The sequence below is a fragment of the Nyctibius grandis genome, chromosome 12, assembly GCF_013368605.1.
Source record: "Nyctibius grandis isolate bNycGra1 chromosome 12, bNycGra1.pri, whole genome shotgun sequence".
In the NCBI taxonomy this organism is placed as follows: Eukaryota; Metazoa; Chordata; class Aves; order Nyctibiiformes; family Nyctibiidae; genus Nyctibius; species Nyctibius grandis.
Window position 1 is genome coordinate 9,138,539 of NC_090669.1, and position 17,296 is coordinate 9,155,834.

Below are 17,296 nucleotides of genomic sequence, written 5' to 3' on the forward strand. Positions count from 1 at the left end.
AAATTAGAGTCAGCTCCAAGACAGGACTTGGAATTGCAGTCAGGTAAATAATTTTTTAGCCAATTTAGGCAGAGGGATGTTTAATATAAAGGCTTCAAGGTACAAAATGAGTTCTCACAAGCACACTATTAACCTGATCTAAAGTAATGAATACTCCAGTACTGGCGGGCAGATAGTAGTAAGGAAAAAAAAAAAGTATCCATAAGCAGTAAATTCATTCTGGCACTTGAGGCTTGACCCAAAGCTTGTGTGAATCATGGAACTGATACAGAAGCTGACAGGTCTGAATCTGAAAACCTGCATTGTGAAAAAAGCTTAATTTTACAAGAGTTAGTGAGCTTTCTCTCTTTGTCTTGGCCAATACCATCAAAAGACAGGAAGGTCAACATGACAAAGTCTGCATAATAAGAGGGTTTCAGGAACAATTCCAAAGAGAGATGAGATCCAAATACTGTTACATGTTTTCATGTTCTGATATCTCATCAATATTTTTTAATATAAGTACAGTTTTCTGGTTTCACAATGTATTTGGATTTTTGGAAAAAAAATTATTCCAATAACATTTTTTTATATGTGGTATGGAAAAATTCAATAGAAAATAGACATTAGAATCATAGACTAATTTGGGTTGGAAGGGACCTTAAAGATCATCTAGTTTCAACCTCCCTGCCACGGGCAGGGATAGCCTCCTTAGCATGTTAGTTAAACAGATGTCTTCCTACTGATTAAAGAGAGTCACAGTAACCTACCAGGGTTGTGGAGCAAAAGTCTCTGGCATCTGTTCTGTAAAACACCTGTGCTTTGAAGAGAGAGATTATTTATTACAGCTAGAAATGCAACTTCTTTTACTAGGTGCTGTGGGTGTAGTTACTTGTCAGTTGCTTCTTGGGGGGCAAAGTAAAAATCCTAGCCATACATCAGGTTCTCTCCAGCAGAGATCAAAAACTCAGAGTGCCAAATGAGACTTGCCGTTTTACTATCATGTTGCAGGATTCTTGTGAATACAACAACTTATCCTTTGCAGCATCATATTAGTGATTTGTGTACAGTCTTTTGAAGATATTTTTTATGTTACTGCCTTGGCTGGAGTAAAATCAGACATGGGAACAAGGCCATAATGAGACTATTTAGTGGTAGTCTCTGCAGACTGCATATACAATAAAAACTTATGAAGTATCCTCTGATTCTGCCATAAATCTTTTGGCCTACAAACCAACAGGAAGCATCATGAATGGACACACAACAGGAAGACACGTGACTGATATTAAATCCCTCTTGGGGGGAGAGAGACTGCATGGCACAGACCATAAGTAGATGAGTACCATTCAGCATCTATGCAGTTGCAGGTTCCCGTAGTTCTCACAGCCACTATTTGTAAATCGTAGCATGGTGACACACAGTGGGTGTTAAGCATGGTTGCTGTAGTACAGGTTACAGCTGAGGGAGGGAAGGTTGCATCTGAAAAATGAATTGAAACAAAAATCAATTTTTCTCCACACTAACTTAGCATTTCTTTTATATATGTATATATGCTCAATTTTGAGATAAAGTAGTAATTTAGTAGTAAGTGATGGAAGTGGTTGAAGAACATGATTTGGAACATGAGAGAATAAGATTGGCTATGTTTACTCTAGTTTCTCACATACTGATGAGAATTTTCTAGTTGGAAGCATTATCGGCGTTGCTTTTCTTGTGATGGTATAGGGTATTATTGCTTGTTTTAACCTTGAGTGCTTACCACATGGAAAAAAAAGACAAACTGTAAGATTTGGATTTAATAGCTGAAACAAACTAGGTCTTTCTTTCTGTTTACTTTTTTAGCTGCAGATAAATTGCTTACTACAGAACGAGCATGCTAGTCTTCAGTATTTTTATCTCCCCAAAATTTATCTTTCCTTTTTTTTTCTCTGCATTGTGATTAAAGGATTCATATTTTAAGAACGTTTGCCTTTTTAAATTAGTTAACAAGGTAAGTTGAAATTCTTATCTAACTCCTAGGGAATTTGGCAAGGCAGCAGTAACACCACATTATAAATTGTACAACTGATGTTAATAGCTGCTCATTTGATTTAGAGAGTAGCGTGCTATTCAATTGCTCTAGGGGACTTTCTTCTAATAGTCAATCTTGTCCATAGTTATGATGGCTCTGCCTCGTGTCTGCCTGTAGAATGAAAAAATTAATTCATTAATGTAAAATACCTGTAAACTCTGAAACTACTCGGCTGAAATTTTGCTGCAAAGCAAACTTAGATACAGGAGAACACGGAGAAGTATCAGAGCTGGTTCCTTGAAAATAGTGTCAGTTTCTCTGACTCTAACTTCAATGCTTCATATAAAAGCCATAAATTTGAATGATTCCCATGAATGGCATTGGGCTCATGTGAAACACATATAGTTCCCCTGGAAAGTGACATTAGAAGTATTCCTAGAAATACTCTAATTTTTCGTGTGCAGGAGGCACGTGGAATTTAAGATGGATTTCAGTAATACTAAGTCCAATGCTAAATAGCTTATTTTGGTTATTTAATACTTGTCTTCAATTCCAAGAGAGTCACTAAAAAAGCAAAAATAATGCATTCATTACTAATTTTGTTATTCCAATTTCTGAGCATTTGCTTAATTTATCATTAATACAGAAATGTCTAGTGTATGTATTCTAAAGGGATTGTGGAGTGTAGGGACAAGCAAAAACATCAGTTGCGTTGACATTGCCAGTGTTGGGGAGTAAGTACTATAAGCCAAAGCAAATCTGGAGTATAACGTTGAGCAGACCAGTGAACATCATCAAATTAAAAATAAATTTGTAAAAATAAAATTGGAGTCTTTAATGTGTATAGTTTAGACTACTTATACAGTCAAATGTAATAATGTGTCTCTACTTGTATATTAATACAACGTGACCTACAGATAAGAAAGCACTATGGAAGCAATTAAGTGACAGAATAGATGAGTGTTTACCTTGGGGGAAGTCTAGGTAATTCAGTACTTTCACATGTCAACCATATCCATGCCAGCTATATCTCTAATTTAATCTTTCCACCAAGTGTTTGAGTTTTTACAAGGAGAGTTGAGCTAAGAGAAGCTTTAACAGCTATTTGTTATGTGGTTTTAACTCTTCATAAACAAATAATGCATAATTCATCTTCTTGAATGACCACTGTGATGCTGAGATTAAGAATTTATGAACTCAAACTCAAACACTTATTGTAGAGCATTCACAGGTAGAATTGAAGGTTTGTCCCATCCTCTTGAAACGTGTTGATTTTTAGCATAGTTTTGTAACAGCTGTGGTTTCATTAGTTTTGTGATGAGACCTTTGGGATGAAAATCACTAGTTTTAGTAAATCCCCTATTTTTTCTGTCTCTGGAATACAAAGAGCCAATCATTCTGTTAGTGATTCACTCACTGACTTTTTGCCAGGAAACCTTCATTCTGTCTGCCCAGTGTGAATCCTCATTACTGATGTTCTGTGTAGCTCTTGTCAGATGATTGGTTAAGTTTAATGTTGTTCTTGGATGTCACTCTGGGAATCTGAATAAATCCCACAGAACTTGTACCATGCTATAACTGATTTCAGCAGAAGCTGTAGTACTGATAGCAAAAGGAACAGACATAAGGCTGAAGTCTTTTTATAAAATAAAACCCTTAAATTTAGTAAGCTTAAAAAAAAAAAAAAAGATAAGAGACTGTGGAGATAAAAGGCCATTTTTTCCCAGAAGCACACTAGTCATTTGTCATAATAGTATTAAGATAAAAAGACAGGTGTCTATTATCTTCCAGGCTCCAACATTAGAAGATTTTTTATGTTATGTTTGAGATGTTGCTTAGGACTTTGTCAGCCAAAGACCTCCAGTGCAGTTCTACTGGCTGATAACAGTGGTGGGAGCACAAATGATGATGAGCTGAGACTGTTCATTGATATTTTTACCATCATACCTTCTAGATGTGCTCTGAGATAGTAAAGAGGCCAGAAAGCGGTTTTTAAATTGATTTTCCTCTGCCTGGTGCTTGCAGGGATTACAGCAGTCACACTCAGCCGCATGACTACATACCTACCTTGTGTTCCTGTGCCTGGCTCGCTCTATCCATCTCTTCTCTTTACACTCAGATCTTATATGCCCTTTGAGAAGCAGGATTACATTTTATACAGTGCCAGACACAAGGAGAGAGTCTTTTTTTTAAGGTCTCTACAGATACATGATAACAAAAATGATGAGGAGTGAGTAGCAGTGTGATAATCGTACTTTTTCATAAAAATTCCCAGATTTAAAGAACACAGGCAGATGGAATTAACACAGTGAAGAGCTTGTTGACTTTCCCTGTGTAAATGATCTGATGTTCAGGCAATGAAAATAAAATATAGGGTAAAAATCACCAAAAGTAAGACTAAAACACAGCAAGTACTTAACCATTTCACTTGTATTTAATCCCCTGAGGTCCTTAGTACTGAGAAGAAAACAATGTAATGGGGAAAGACATTTGTTCACAAAGAAAAGCATTTTGGATTTAGTTAGCTAGGTCAATCTGGAGGCAGTGCGTGAAGACCTTAAGGATTCTTTTTCGTGCACTGTTGAATGTCAGTTTTCTTTCTTCCTACTTGCATGCTTTTATGTCCTAGCCAGCAATGTTAGATACCTTCCAAATACATGAAAATATCTGTTGACATTTTATTTCTAGTTTGTTTTTATTACTTATCATAGATTATAGAACAGATGCACATAGGTTAAGAGAATGTGCTAAAATCTTCTCTAAGCACATTGCTAATGTTTCCTTTATAAATTTTGCAGCATGATATATCTTCAGGAAATGCAAGTTCAACGTACCTAACTAAATACATACTGTCTGTCCCTGGAACACAGAAAATTGTTGGGTTTGCTTGCCGATGAGTTAGATTAGTCATCTCCTGTGAGAGTCTGAAGTGCAGCCAGATGACTCATACACAAGCAATACCAGTAATTTCAGGTTCTACTGGCATCACTAAGTGACAGCCCTGTTGCAGAGACCACGTAGTGATATAGTAGCCTTTCATAAGCAAACGGGGAGTTTGAGATGCTTTGCATCCACCTTAGGCAACAAAGTCAAAAAAGATATAGTTCAATATATAGTCCCATTCCAGTTCAATGTGGAATTAGATTATATGGTTTAGTTTCTGGAACGTAACCCAGTGTAGAAACACATGCATTATTTATCATTCTTCAGTGATGTGGTAGAAAGTGGGTTTTGGGGGTGTTTTTAGCAGTAATTTTCTTGGGAGTTGCTTTTTAGTAAATTATGTGTTTCCTACCTGGATGGAGTGATATGCAAGTTTTAGGTCTGTGGTCTGGTACAGATGTAAAACAATATGATGTCTTCTCTTTCTATATGCACTTGCATCTGAGTGGATTTCTTGGAATCCGAGTGGATTTCTTGATGTGCCTAGGCATAGAGCCTCGAGGCCTCTTTCTTTTGATGGTTTCACTCATGTGAAAGTGAGTAAGAAATGGTTCCTACATATTTTATTCTTTTTTCCTATGCTTGATATCACCCTTTTTTTCCCCTCTGTTTGGCCTCAGCTTCATCGCTAAAAATACCAGCTAGTGGCATTCTGAAAGGGCTGTTTAAGCTTCATGCCACTTGCCCATAGGGATCCAGCTCAGGTGAGCTCAATCTGTACTAGCAGGAAATATTATTCCAAATAGCATCTCTTTTGTCTTAGAGAGTTGTTTTTTTAATGAAATAAGAGACTTAATTGCTACTTTTTTTTCATATCCGGTCAAAAATTATCCTGTATGTATTTGGGCGAAGACAAGGGAAATTATTTTGTCCCTCTTCCCTTTCCCGTGTGAGAAATTCTGTGCATTTGGACAGAATGCTTACATAAGGAACTCTTGCAAACCTTTTAGGAGAGTCTTTCTGATTCAGGAAAGACCCACAAATAGATTTTTACATTCCTTATATCTGATGTTTCTACATTTGTTTTTGTTCCAGCTCTTGCTAATGTGCAAAAGGAAAACCATGCTCAGGTGATTATAGTTCCTCATGCCAGAGCGCTACATAGGTAAATGAAAAGAAGTCAGCTTCCTTATTCCACTCCCACAAAACAAAACACCCACAAGACCACAACACCAAGGGGGAATGCTTTATGTTCACTCTAGTTGAGACCCCAGCTGTGTTTCCCTCTTACCTTCTCCCCATATTCACACACACAACCTGTGACTTCTCTCCCGTGTGAGTGTGAAAGGAGCAGAAGTAGGTATGAACAGTGTACGTGGTGCAGCACATTTCCTTTGAGCTCACAGCAGTGTTTCACAACACTTGCATTTTGTGTTTATGGCAGAGCATAGGCTTTCTTGCTTACTTAATTTTCTCTTCCTGTGCTGCAAGGCTTAGTTCATTAGGGGTAGTTTAAAAGACTGTCACACTTCTGGAGAAAATAATATGTTTGGCAGGGGGTTTGTGGATCATAATTATCTAAAAATCCAATCAGGCCATTTTCTTGATTGATTTTGGGATGAGATATACAAGCTTCAGTGGAGTTAATTGCACCTCTGTATTTTCTTAATTTATACTTTAGGCATCTGCCTGCCCCACCACTCCCACTTATTTTGGTACATTAATTTTTTTGCTCTGTCTTACAAACTAGCATACAAAGACTCTTCTAGCTATTGATTTTTTTTGTTGTTGTTAAATATAGGTCTTCTAGTGATATTAGTATTGTAATACCCCTGTAGCCGAAAAGCATTTTTACAGAAGTACGATTTTAAGTCTCTAAAATGCTGTTGGTCAAGCAGGTGGACTTTCTTGAAAACTGTAGGAGGTATGTGCATATAAAATGACACTGATCATGAACACTGACGATTTCTTGAGGAATTTTCATGGCATGAACTCCATGTATAAGGTTTAAGAAAGTATTTTATATAGCAGTGAAAACAAAAACTATGAGACCTAAATTACAAAAGCAGAATGATAGCTATCTAATGGTATTCTCATACTAATCCTAAACTTGCTGTAATCAAATACACTGCTGACAGACCTTGATGACAAAACATTATCCAGAAAAACGCCCCAACTGTCAGTGTTTTGATAGCATCATGTTACATGCTCCAGGATTGATCCAACAAAAGCCCTTTCAAATCAGGATCTCTTACTACATTTTTCTGCTGTAGTGTATTAGCAAGTAATGAAGACTATTTCTCAGAGATTGATTTATTATTAATCTGGTTGTCTGTTTCTTTTCTGTATCAGCGCCATATCAGTTGCACAAACTGATGTGTAGGCAAAATAAGTAAGACTGAAAACTCATATGGAGGAAAGCAACAAAGCTAATAGCAAAAATGCCAAGAAAGTCAGCTTTAAATTGCATCAACTCCTTACCTTCTGAACCCTCTCGAGGAATAGAGCAGTTTGAAATGTCTGATGTACTGTGAACACGACACCTATTAACTGTCACAGTAATCCACAGTGTGAAGACGATGGTTTTGGGAAAATATCAAAGGTGATTGATTGAGTTTGGGGTTGGAGGGGGAGGGGGTGGGGGGTGGATTATGTGTATTTACATCAGGAGTTGCCAGTGCAAGTTGGTATTTCCCATCTTTTTCATAGCAGAGCAAAATTAAATTTTTTGTCTGTGGTTTGCTTAGCTGAATTCATTTGATCTTACTCTCAAGAGTATCTGATGAAGGAATCAGGAAAAAAAATGGTCTTTAAAAAACAACCTGCTTTACACAATAGCTTTACTTCAAACTGTTTCAGCTATTGTTTTCCCACTGTTTGAATGGAAGTGGAATGGTTTTTCAAGTTTTGGAGCACTGTGAAGGTGTATAATAAGGGAATTGAATGGTGTGAACCCATATTGAACCCGTTGGGACTTATTTCTTTAATGGCTGCAGCAACTGTAGTGCCAGTAGCTCTTGTAAGTACACAGGGGACTATATTGATTGTTGCACCTCCGGTTATTAATCTGCAACCCCAAATGCATCTCTTTCCTTTTCCTCTTATAAGGCAGAATGTTTTTGAAGAAATCAGGGCCAGGTTTTTTAAATATTAACTGCACATTATTTGAGCTGTGGCTGTTTAAAATCCTATCTATCTGGTTTACCATTTATTTTCTGCTACCCTCTTTATTCTCACCAAGGTTTCTCTTTTCTCTGTGACTTCAAACATTTTATAATGTAGGAAAAATGTTTACTTTAGTAGAAATTCTAGTTTCTTTTCCAGTTGTCTTGTGTTGTCTTTTAAAACTATAATTTAGTGGGCATGCTATGTGAGAGACATTTGTATCAAGCTCCTTTCTTGTCCCTGCTTCAGGAAGAAAAGAGTAAAATTAATGGTATTGTCCTTTCAGACACGAGAGCCTTTTTCAGAGAATGTGGACTCTGCTGGATTTTGGTATCTTCCTCTTCTAATTCAGGTACTCATCCTTATTTTGTAGAAGTTGAAAAATTGCCCCAATCACAATTTCATAAACCATGTGTTCAAGGCTACAAAGGAAAACAGAAACTATTTGCATGGATTTTTCATTCCAAATTTGTGTAAGTAAAAGTGGTGACTGGGGTTTTCCTTCATTTGCAGTTACACAGTTCAGACCAATATCAGCAAACTTGAGGCTTACTGGTAACTGGAGGTACTAAAGGAGTAAGAGCAGAAGAGAAGCAGTAAGAAGTGGTAAGTGATGTAAAAAATGCAAAACTGCTATCCTGCTATTGGAAGAATTAATGTGCAGTTACATTTTAAATCACAAGCAATGGCAAAACCAAACAGTGCTACTGTCTAGCAAAATGCCAGTGTTCCTGAAGTAATCTGTAGATTTTGTAGTTAAGAGAACTGTTACCTTTCCATAGGATTTACAGTTTGTAGACAAGAGTTATTTTCTGTGTTTCTATGGCAAGAAATGCATCAATTTTAAAGCATGTATGTAAAAACACTAGAAATAGATATGCTTGCTACCTATGTAATCACTACCACCTAGTCTTTTTAGTTTAAAAAAAAAAAAAAAAAATCATTGCAGTTGATAACTCCTAAGGCAGTAATGAACTTAAAAATATGAGGATCTGTTGGATTGCTCTTTAAACTAGTGGCTGAGTATTTAGAACTGCTGCCAACCAAGTCTGCTGTTTAATTGTAGCCTTCTTGCTGGTGTTAGAGTAATGCTGCAGCCCCTCAGAAAACATTCTACTATTAAATGTACTAACATACTACAATAATGTACCCAACAGTGACTAACTAGTGTGTGTTTCTTCTGGATTTTCCTTCCCCGCCCCCCTGCTACCACCTGTCCACTATTCTTTGAATGATAGATGTATTACAGCAAGGAAGAGCAGGAGGACCACTACTCTATTAGCCCAAAATTAGCTTTTCCAACCTTACTCATTCTCCACATCATTTGACAAGCAATTTGTTAAGGGTTTAATGTCCTCCTTCAACAACAAATTCTTCTACCATTTTGGTTTTAGAAGGATTGATTCTGTGATTTCTGGGGAAGTTCTGCAAATCAAGAAAGTACTAACGCCCGCCTAAGTGCGTTCAAATAAATACTCCTTTCATGCCCAGATTCACTCCATCATTTTTGCCATTCGTTTTGCCCTCTTAAGTTAAACTACCTGCCTTTAATATCAATATGGCAACAATTCATTGACAGTTGAGTTGTAGCTGGTCACTATTAATTATCAAATGTTTAAGGACCAATTCTAAAGCTTTAGTACATTTTGTGCTGCTAAAAGAGGCACTTTAATGATCATTCAAGGGGGTTCCAGTAGCACATTAAAGGTTGCCAGTAAAGTCAACAGGAGTCTTTGCATGTAACTTAAAAGTATTTTTATTGACAGGTTTTTTTACAAGCATTTGCTTTTTATTACTTTCACCAAAATAAAGCATATTGCATACAATGTTTTCACATGTTTAGGAGATACATTTATTTATCTTGAATTCTTTAATGCATTGATAGCTTACGTAATACAAAGGTTTTTTCTTCACTGATGTTAATTTTAAATTGAGCTTGTTTGCCCGTTTTTTTTAAACAAACTTTTATCTTGTTACCACACATTTCCCTTTTTAACTTACAGATGTTTAAACAACAGTTGGGAAACTGCAGTGATATTTATTGCTAGAGATAAAAAGTTGCTCTGTTATATCAAGTTATCAACTGGTAAATTAAAAAAAAAAACCAAAACAAACTAAATGTATGCTGTCAATTGAACTGATACAGAAAAACTTTAAATAACAACTATTTAACTTTCACCTCCAATTTGTGTGTAGAATAATTAAAAAAAGCCAATTTTCATGTTTCCACACTGATTGGTATGCATGTTAATGGTATTTTCTGAATTTCATTTAGAATTTACAATAAACTTGTTTGTAATCATAAATAAATAGAGGTATAAAGACAAAATCTCATACTGCATTTCTCTTGAAGTTACCAGCTATGTTAAATGCATAATTTAAGATCATAAATACAATCCCATTCAACTTAATCAAATATCATAGGACTAACTTCATGTGCTCAGTTTCATGCTGCATAGTTGAGAAAGGAAGAAATTAGGTGGCACTTAGTATCTTTAATGGCACTTCTTTCAGCAAAGGATAGTATGCATTTGTATTACTAGCCAGAGTTACTCTTCAAAACAGTGTTTTAATAGATGCACAAAAAAATACATAGAACACTAAATAAAGCAACAATTCCTATGTTGTGTTTCAAGCCTTAACTAATGGTACAAGGATCATCATTGCTTGCTTTCATTTCCCCTTCCAGCAATAAAGTGATCACAGCCTTACTCAAGTAGCTGCATGTTCCCTTTTTTCCAACTGGGTGAGTGTTGTAGAATGCAGTCATGTCATCCTGCAGGAGAGGGAGAAGATGTTCCTATTAGTGTTGATTATGCAAAGCAGCCAAACACAGGCAAACATCACAAATACGTTAGAAATGCAAATGTGTTTTTCAGACTCTAAAGCTGTAGTATAATTCTGCTCAATTCTCAGAAATCTCCCACGTATGCTTACTTGAACATGTGGAAAACGGATTACTGAAATGCACTGCATGTATTTCTTTACTGAATTTTCCCGTCCTGTACAGATACCACCTTCTTAATATTTTTGTAAATGTAACAGGTGTCAGAGAACAACTGCTCTCTTAAAACACGCAGCTAGATGATTACTATGTGGTAACTTACTGCGCTACCACAGTACGATTGTGAGCCAGGTCCTTAGGTGTACATGTAGAGATACTGACTAAAGATCTATTTGGGAAAAAAAAATATTTTTTTAAATCCAAGAACCAAACCACAGGGTAGCACATGAACTAATTCATTAATCAGATGAACAAAATCGGCTTCCTTCACTGAACACCTGTTTTGCACAATTGATGATAAAACATCTGCTTAATCTCAAATTATATATTGTCTGCTGTAGTAAAGGTTCAACTCTAATTCAGGAAACTGGTTACTTTTATTAAATCAAGGGCAGAGATTGTCTGGTGAAACTATTAGACTTCTGTAGTTTTAGGGTGAGTTTGAATCACTGGAGTAAATACTTTTGACATTTATTGCATGTTACCAGGGAATTAACAAAGTTCAAAATACTTGCAAGTCCGTTTAATGGAAGAGCATAGTTCACACAAATTAGTTCTTTTAGCAGTGTTTGTTAGGAAAACCCGAGACACAATACCATCAGAATAATCCTAAATAGGCTACAATTAACAGCTAGCGGGTAATATACCTGGTAATATGGGAAAGCCAAGTTCCAGAAAATTTTAATGTAAGGACTTGGAATTTGCAACAACAACAATCTTAAAGATACTATTCACAACTATAAATTGGGATTTCTTTCTAAGAGATAAAAAGGCATCATTCTAAGTAGACCTGGGCTTGGAAAAAAAAAGTCCATCACTTTAATGGAGACTAGGGCAACACCAGTAAAAACTGGGTTTTGCATGGGATTTTTCTTTCTGTTTATAGTCATTGGGGATTTCCAGCTTGTCACAGAAGTCAGTAGCATATTCAAGATACTGTGTGGAGCTGGCACTTAAAAGCCATTTGTGTGGATCATAAATCTGATTTTGCTACGGCTGCAACCACGGAGTCATTACCCTCCAAAATGGGCAGACCAAAAGAATCATAATTTCAAGAAAATTGTGTCCTTTTAAAAACAAAGGTATTGTGCAAGGTGATATGTTGCTAAGGCTGGATATCTGACTTGCTTTCAAATCTTATTACAAAAAAGTAGTGGCAAAAAAGTGAACCTTGAAACTCTTGAAAGAGTTCTTAAGGAGCACATCCTTCCTCGTCTTTTAAAGGAGCGAAATACAGCAACAGGAAGTGCTGTTCCATATCAATACACTATGAATCAATAGATTATTCAGAGCTAGCACAGATATCTCCGAATATATTGTGCACAATAAAATGCCAGACAGAGCGAGGAAGATCATCCTCAGTAGCACAGGGACTTGTCCCACTGCTTTACTCGTATTTCATCCTTCAACCAGTTCAATGAACCTGGCTTTATTACAGAATTTCAGAGCTTTGAGGCACCAAAACTTGTAGTGAGAATATTTACAGGTCTTAAAAGCATAAAACCTAAAATCCTAGCAAAGTAAATCTTAAAAGCTACTTAATGGTCAGGTTTCATTTGGATTTTTAAGCCTTTAAGATTAAAAACTTGCTAGGTCATGAATGCAACGCTAGCACAAAAATCAGTAGCTAAGAACAGTTTTGCATTTCAAGTTCTTACATTAGTATTGTCCATATGAGTTCTTTGGTTACTAAATTTTTCTTAGTATCTGTGTACACATGATCCTAAGTTCACACTTCCTTGTTGAGCTTTAGGTTTTTCTTTTTTTTTTTTGTTATTCTTAACTCTCCTCTGTTCTAGTGTCTCCCCTAATTAATTCTTTCCCCTTTAACGAGCATTACAACTATTTCAGCTTTACCAAGACTCATTTCAGAGCTATGTAACATTGTGAGTGTTCTCCTTACCACAGCTGTTTGCATTCACAATTCAGCAATAAAGCGCGTGCGCATCTTTTCTCTCTGCTTATAGGCTCTTTGCAGACTTATGCAGTGCTTGGGTATATTCATTTCTTATTTCTGTTCCATTCTGAACCACAAAGAATTAACATTTATATCTAACTTCAATAAGAATGGTAAATTCTATAAGACAGTAATATTTTACTCACTTGTTTTTCAGCTCCCTTTGAACTGTTGTGATCTTTCTGAAAGTCATGAAATGCTTCTTGCACCACTTTGTCCAAGTCCACTTTGTCCTGAAACTCTAGCTCAGGATTTCTCTCCAAAATAACAGATATAACCATCAACAACTAGAAGGCAGAAAAAGACGGTAAGATTTTTTTTTTTTTTTTTTTTTTAAATTCAGGTTACATAAAAGTACTGTTAATAATTGCATATGCCTCTTTCAAGCAGGAAGCCATTTAATAACGGCATAGGTAATAGTGCACAGATAATAGAATTCTGACTTTGATAAAAGAATCACTGAAAAAGCAGGCTTTTCTGAAAGGTTACGATTTCTGGTGACTGCCTAGTTAAGGGCACTGCGTAAATGATTGACATTAACATCAAACATTGCTGGGAGCCAGGGAAGGTATTTTCCAGTTTATTCAGTTCACTGTGTGCCTGCACAAATGCTGGGGCTCAGCCAGTGGGGAGGGTGAAAAGCAGTAAACACTGAACCTCAGCATTTGATGTTTTGAGGCATAATCACACTATGACAAAGTTTATAAAAAAACCAAAGTCAATAGACACCACTAAAAACTCTTGGCTTTTCTTATATCTGAAAGAGGTTTAAAGTAGGAAGGCGAGCATGATGAGTGACCTGTCGTAATAACTACAAGCGGGCAGCAGAGTCAGTATTGGTCATCTTGGGTCTTGATAATTGTGTTATCTTTTAGCAGAAGTTGGGGATGTTCCAGCAAGCAGCATGACCATTAGCTGTTAGCCAGAACTGAGGTGGATTTGATTTTACTGTGGAGAAATACTCACAAGCACCAGAGGCATATACTTGGGAACTAACAATGAATGCTGCTGACAGCACAGATGCCAGTTACCAAGGGTACAGATGCTCTTGACGTGTTCAAAAAGTATAGATTATGTGAGTGGTGGGGAAGGAGTTTAAACAGCCCCTTGCTCTACTGTTAGGTAAACTAAGGAAACTGGAAGTTAGTGGATTCAGTATCATAAAGCAACATACTAGGCAACCTCATCAAAATGGGAAAGAAGAATCTATTGCAGCGCAAACTGATATTTTAGACCAGTTTTTCCCTAGACCTAGAACATTGTTAAGAAAAGGCATGGGCTAGGGACTTGAAGGAAAGCCACTCTGGAATTATTATTCTTATTAGTTTTCACCTCCTGTGACCTAATTGTATTGGCACTGTCATTAATATTTATCTATTTGGTAAAGGAGAAGAATATCAGGAACTTACTATATTCTGAATATGTTAACAGGAACCTTTTTAATCATACAAAATCTATGGAGAAAGCACTGAAGCAAGTGTTTATATTTAAAATGCTATTTCTTCAAATATTTGAGCCTCCGTTACCGTTTTTTCCTTTTAAGCTGTAACATATTCATTTACATTATAAAATTTCATTCATTTGTAGGCCACAGACCTCTACAATAATTTGCCTGTATTCCGGCTGGTCGATATTTTGCAGCATATCTTCAACTAGAAGGGAAAAATTCCTTTCATACATCGTCATATCCGATAAGGTTGGTTGCTGAAAAACAAATAATACTTTTACTCAAAGACCATTTGCATTAAATCGAAACCACCCCTAGGTAAAGCCTATTCTACTAAGAAATATGACCACTGTAGGATCAAAAAGGGAGCAGATTTCAGAGTCCATGACTTGGAAAGGGTCTTCTAGACTTAGGCTTTATGAATGTGTTTTAATAGAAATAACTGACTTTCATTCTATTCTAACTGTATTTTATCAGAAACAAAAAGAAAAGTTAAAAATACTTTTTTTTTTCTTTAAAATCGTAACAGGACAAATTACCCTAAGTAATACATTATGGCATAAAATAGACATTAACGATAAAATAATTCTCTATTAATAGTCAGGTAGAGCAGAAATAACTGAGCATCTCTGCCGGTTTTACCTGTGGTAAAAATTTCCCTGCCACTATTAAGCCATTAGGGGTTCTCTCCAAGATCTGCCACACCCGATCATAGAATCCAGCAGGAGTTCGATTGAGAGAACCGTCTATCTGTCTTCTGTTTAGCCAGCTTCTGTGGACAAAGAAAATTGAGACCTCGAAGTAAAAAATTGTTACAGAGGCAGAACCAAGCCATGTTCTGTGGTGTAAGCCAGTAAGGTAAGCAGTGACATCAAATACATATTAATGATGCATATGTGCTATATGTTGTGCTTTCTGGTAAGTTACGCTCTAAAGCAAACAAAATCAAGATGCTCAGCATATAGAGGTTAGAGTGTTATTCTTATGTGTGTGTTTGTGCTTTATGTAATTGGAGGAAAAGAATTAACTGTGAAATCTAGCAGTGCAGTACAGTAACAGTAGTAGGTTGAATTCATCAGGTCTAATCAATTTAAGTCACCGTAAACTAAAACATACATAAAACAAAATTCACTGTGTGGTACCTATGACAGCCAAATTTATACACACTTAAAAAAACAGTATTATTTGTTTATCATACTACAATAAGCAAAACAATTCATTACATAAATACAGCTCAATGAAATTCTGCATCTACAAAACACAAAATGTACTAGATAATGGATTAGAAACACTTGTCATTCTAATTTAAATACCAGGTTAGAAAAATGCATTTCAGCAGGATTGCTGAAGGTAGGGTTGTTTTTTTTTTTTTATGATGGTGTGCAGAAAAACAAGTGGCCTGCAAATTTAGAAAATGTGACAGAATGGTTTTGTTAAACTAAAGCTTTGAACAAACTGAGTTACATTCTCCATAAATCACAAATTTTGTTTGCCTTCAGAAGCATACTGTCCCCACCTTTATTTTACTTACAACCATGGAGTCTGGAATTTAATTTTCATATTTTTCCTTCTCGGTATTACTACAGCAATGGGGCTTTAGCCAAAGTGTTTGACACACCAGCAATGGAACTTTAAGAAGTGGCAGCCATGGGTATGATTTTAATTGGTGGTTTCACAGTACAGAATTAAGTCTTGTGTAGCAGTATTGCACATATGTGACAGGAGAGTTTTCCTAAAAGGTACTGTCCTTACTTGGTTTTTAAATTTTAAGTAGAAAATCTATTTTTATATAGTAAGATAGTAGTGAAAGCTTCTCTAGGAAGCAAAGCTCTGATGAAAAGTAACTAATACTTTTGTGCCTTAGTTTAATATTCCTGCAAAAGGGTTTTTTTTAAAAAAAGTTCCATGTCTTCTGAGGTCACAAACAGCTCTTTTATAACCTTAATAAGAGGGAACAAGTACTTCAGGAAGCACCTCATTCAGGAAAGGTGGAAAGTTTCTACACCTAAGTATATGAACATTTGCAGCACAGGAATCAACACACTATTATTACACATTATTTACCGTGGTGGATCTGTTTGGAGTTTCTTTTAGGAAAGCTACTTTTAAATTACTGCTTGGCAGCATGGCTTTCTGTATTTCAAAGACCTGGTTCTGACAGGCTGTTTGAAAAGGGGCGGGGGGGAGGGAAGGAAATGCCCTGGTCAACTTTAACTTTGTTGTTCTGCAGAACTTTTGTAGCCTAGCTCAAATGAAATTCAGCGCTAATATTTCTGGTTTTTTAGGTTTTTCTGTGTTTGTATTGCTAGATTAACTTGATATCTTCAGAATAAAATTACTTGTCAGTACAATTACTTGTTTATGTAGATACCGCTGTGCCTGATGAAATAACAAAAAGATCTTACATTGAAAAACCTTAATCTTAAACACTGGAGAAATGGTGAGAATTCCTTCCGAGATGTGACCAGAAAAGAGAACTCTATTTCAGACAACTCCATGTGTGTTCTTAGACTTTTCTTAGGTTTCTCAGTGTAGCTCCCAACTACACTAGAAGACCAAGCAAAGAGTGTGTTGTTTTGGTTTGTTGGGTTTTTTTGGTTTTTTTTTAAAAAGAAAGAGGGGGGAAAAAAAAAATGTACCACTAAGTGGTGCATCTTCCGAACAGGTTTGAGCTCTAGGTAGTTGGGATGTGCTTTATGAGAACAAAGGAGATATTTAAAGTTAAGGCTTTAAAGCACTTGTGACACAATAGCTGTCACTGACTATTGCCTTCTAGTTACTGCTGCCAGGATCAAGCCAATATGCAGTGGTTTTTGTCCTGTATAACTGTATTGTATTAACATGACAAAT

General features: G+C 36.2%; 1 protein-coding gene across 1 annotated transcript in view; it reads right to left on the reverse strand.

Moving 5' to 3' along the window:
* Positions 1-9,778: 9,778 nt before the first annotated feature.
* The window catches only part of PHKB (phosphorylase kinase regulatory subunit beta), an 80,088-nt gene continuing 72,570 nt past the window's right edge, over positions 9,779-17,296 (reverse strand). The window contains exons 28-31 of the mRNA XM_068411558.1: positions 15,089-15,218; positions 14,596-14,703; positions 13,146-13,286; positions 9,779-10,814 (exon numbers count right to left, since the gene is read on the reverse strand). Of these exons, the coding sequence (XP_068267659.1) occupies positions 10,677-10,814; positions 13,146-13,286; positions 14,596-14,703; positions 15,089-15,218 (517 nt within the window). The 3' untranslated portion in view covers positions 9,779-10,676. The remainder of the gene's footprint in view (positions 10,815-13,145; positions 13,287-14,595; positions 14,704-15,088; positions 15,219-17,296) is intronic.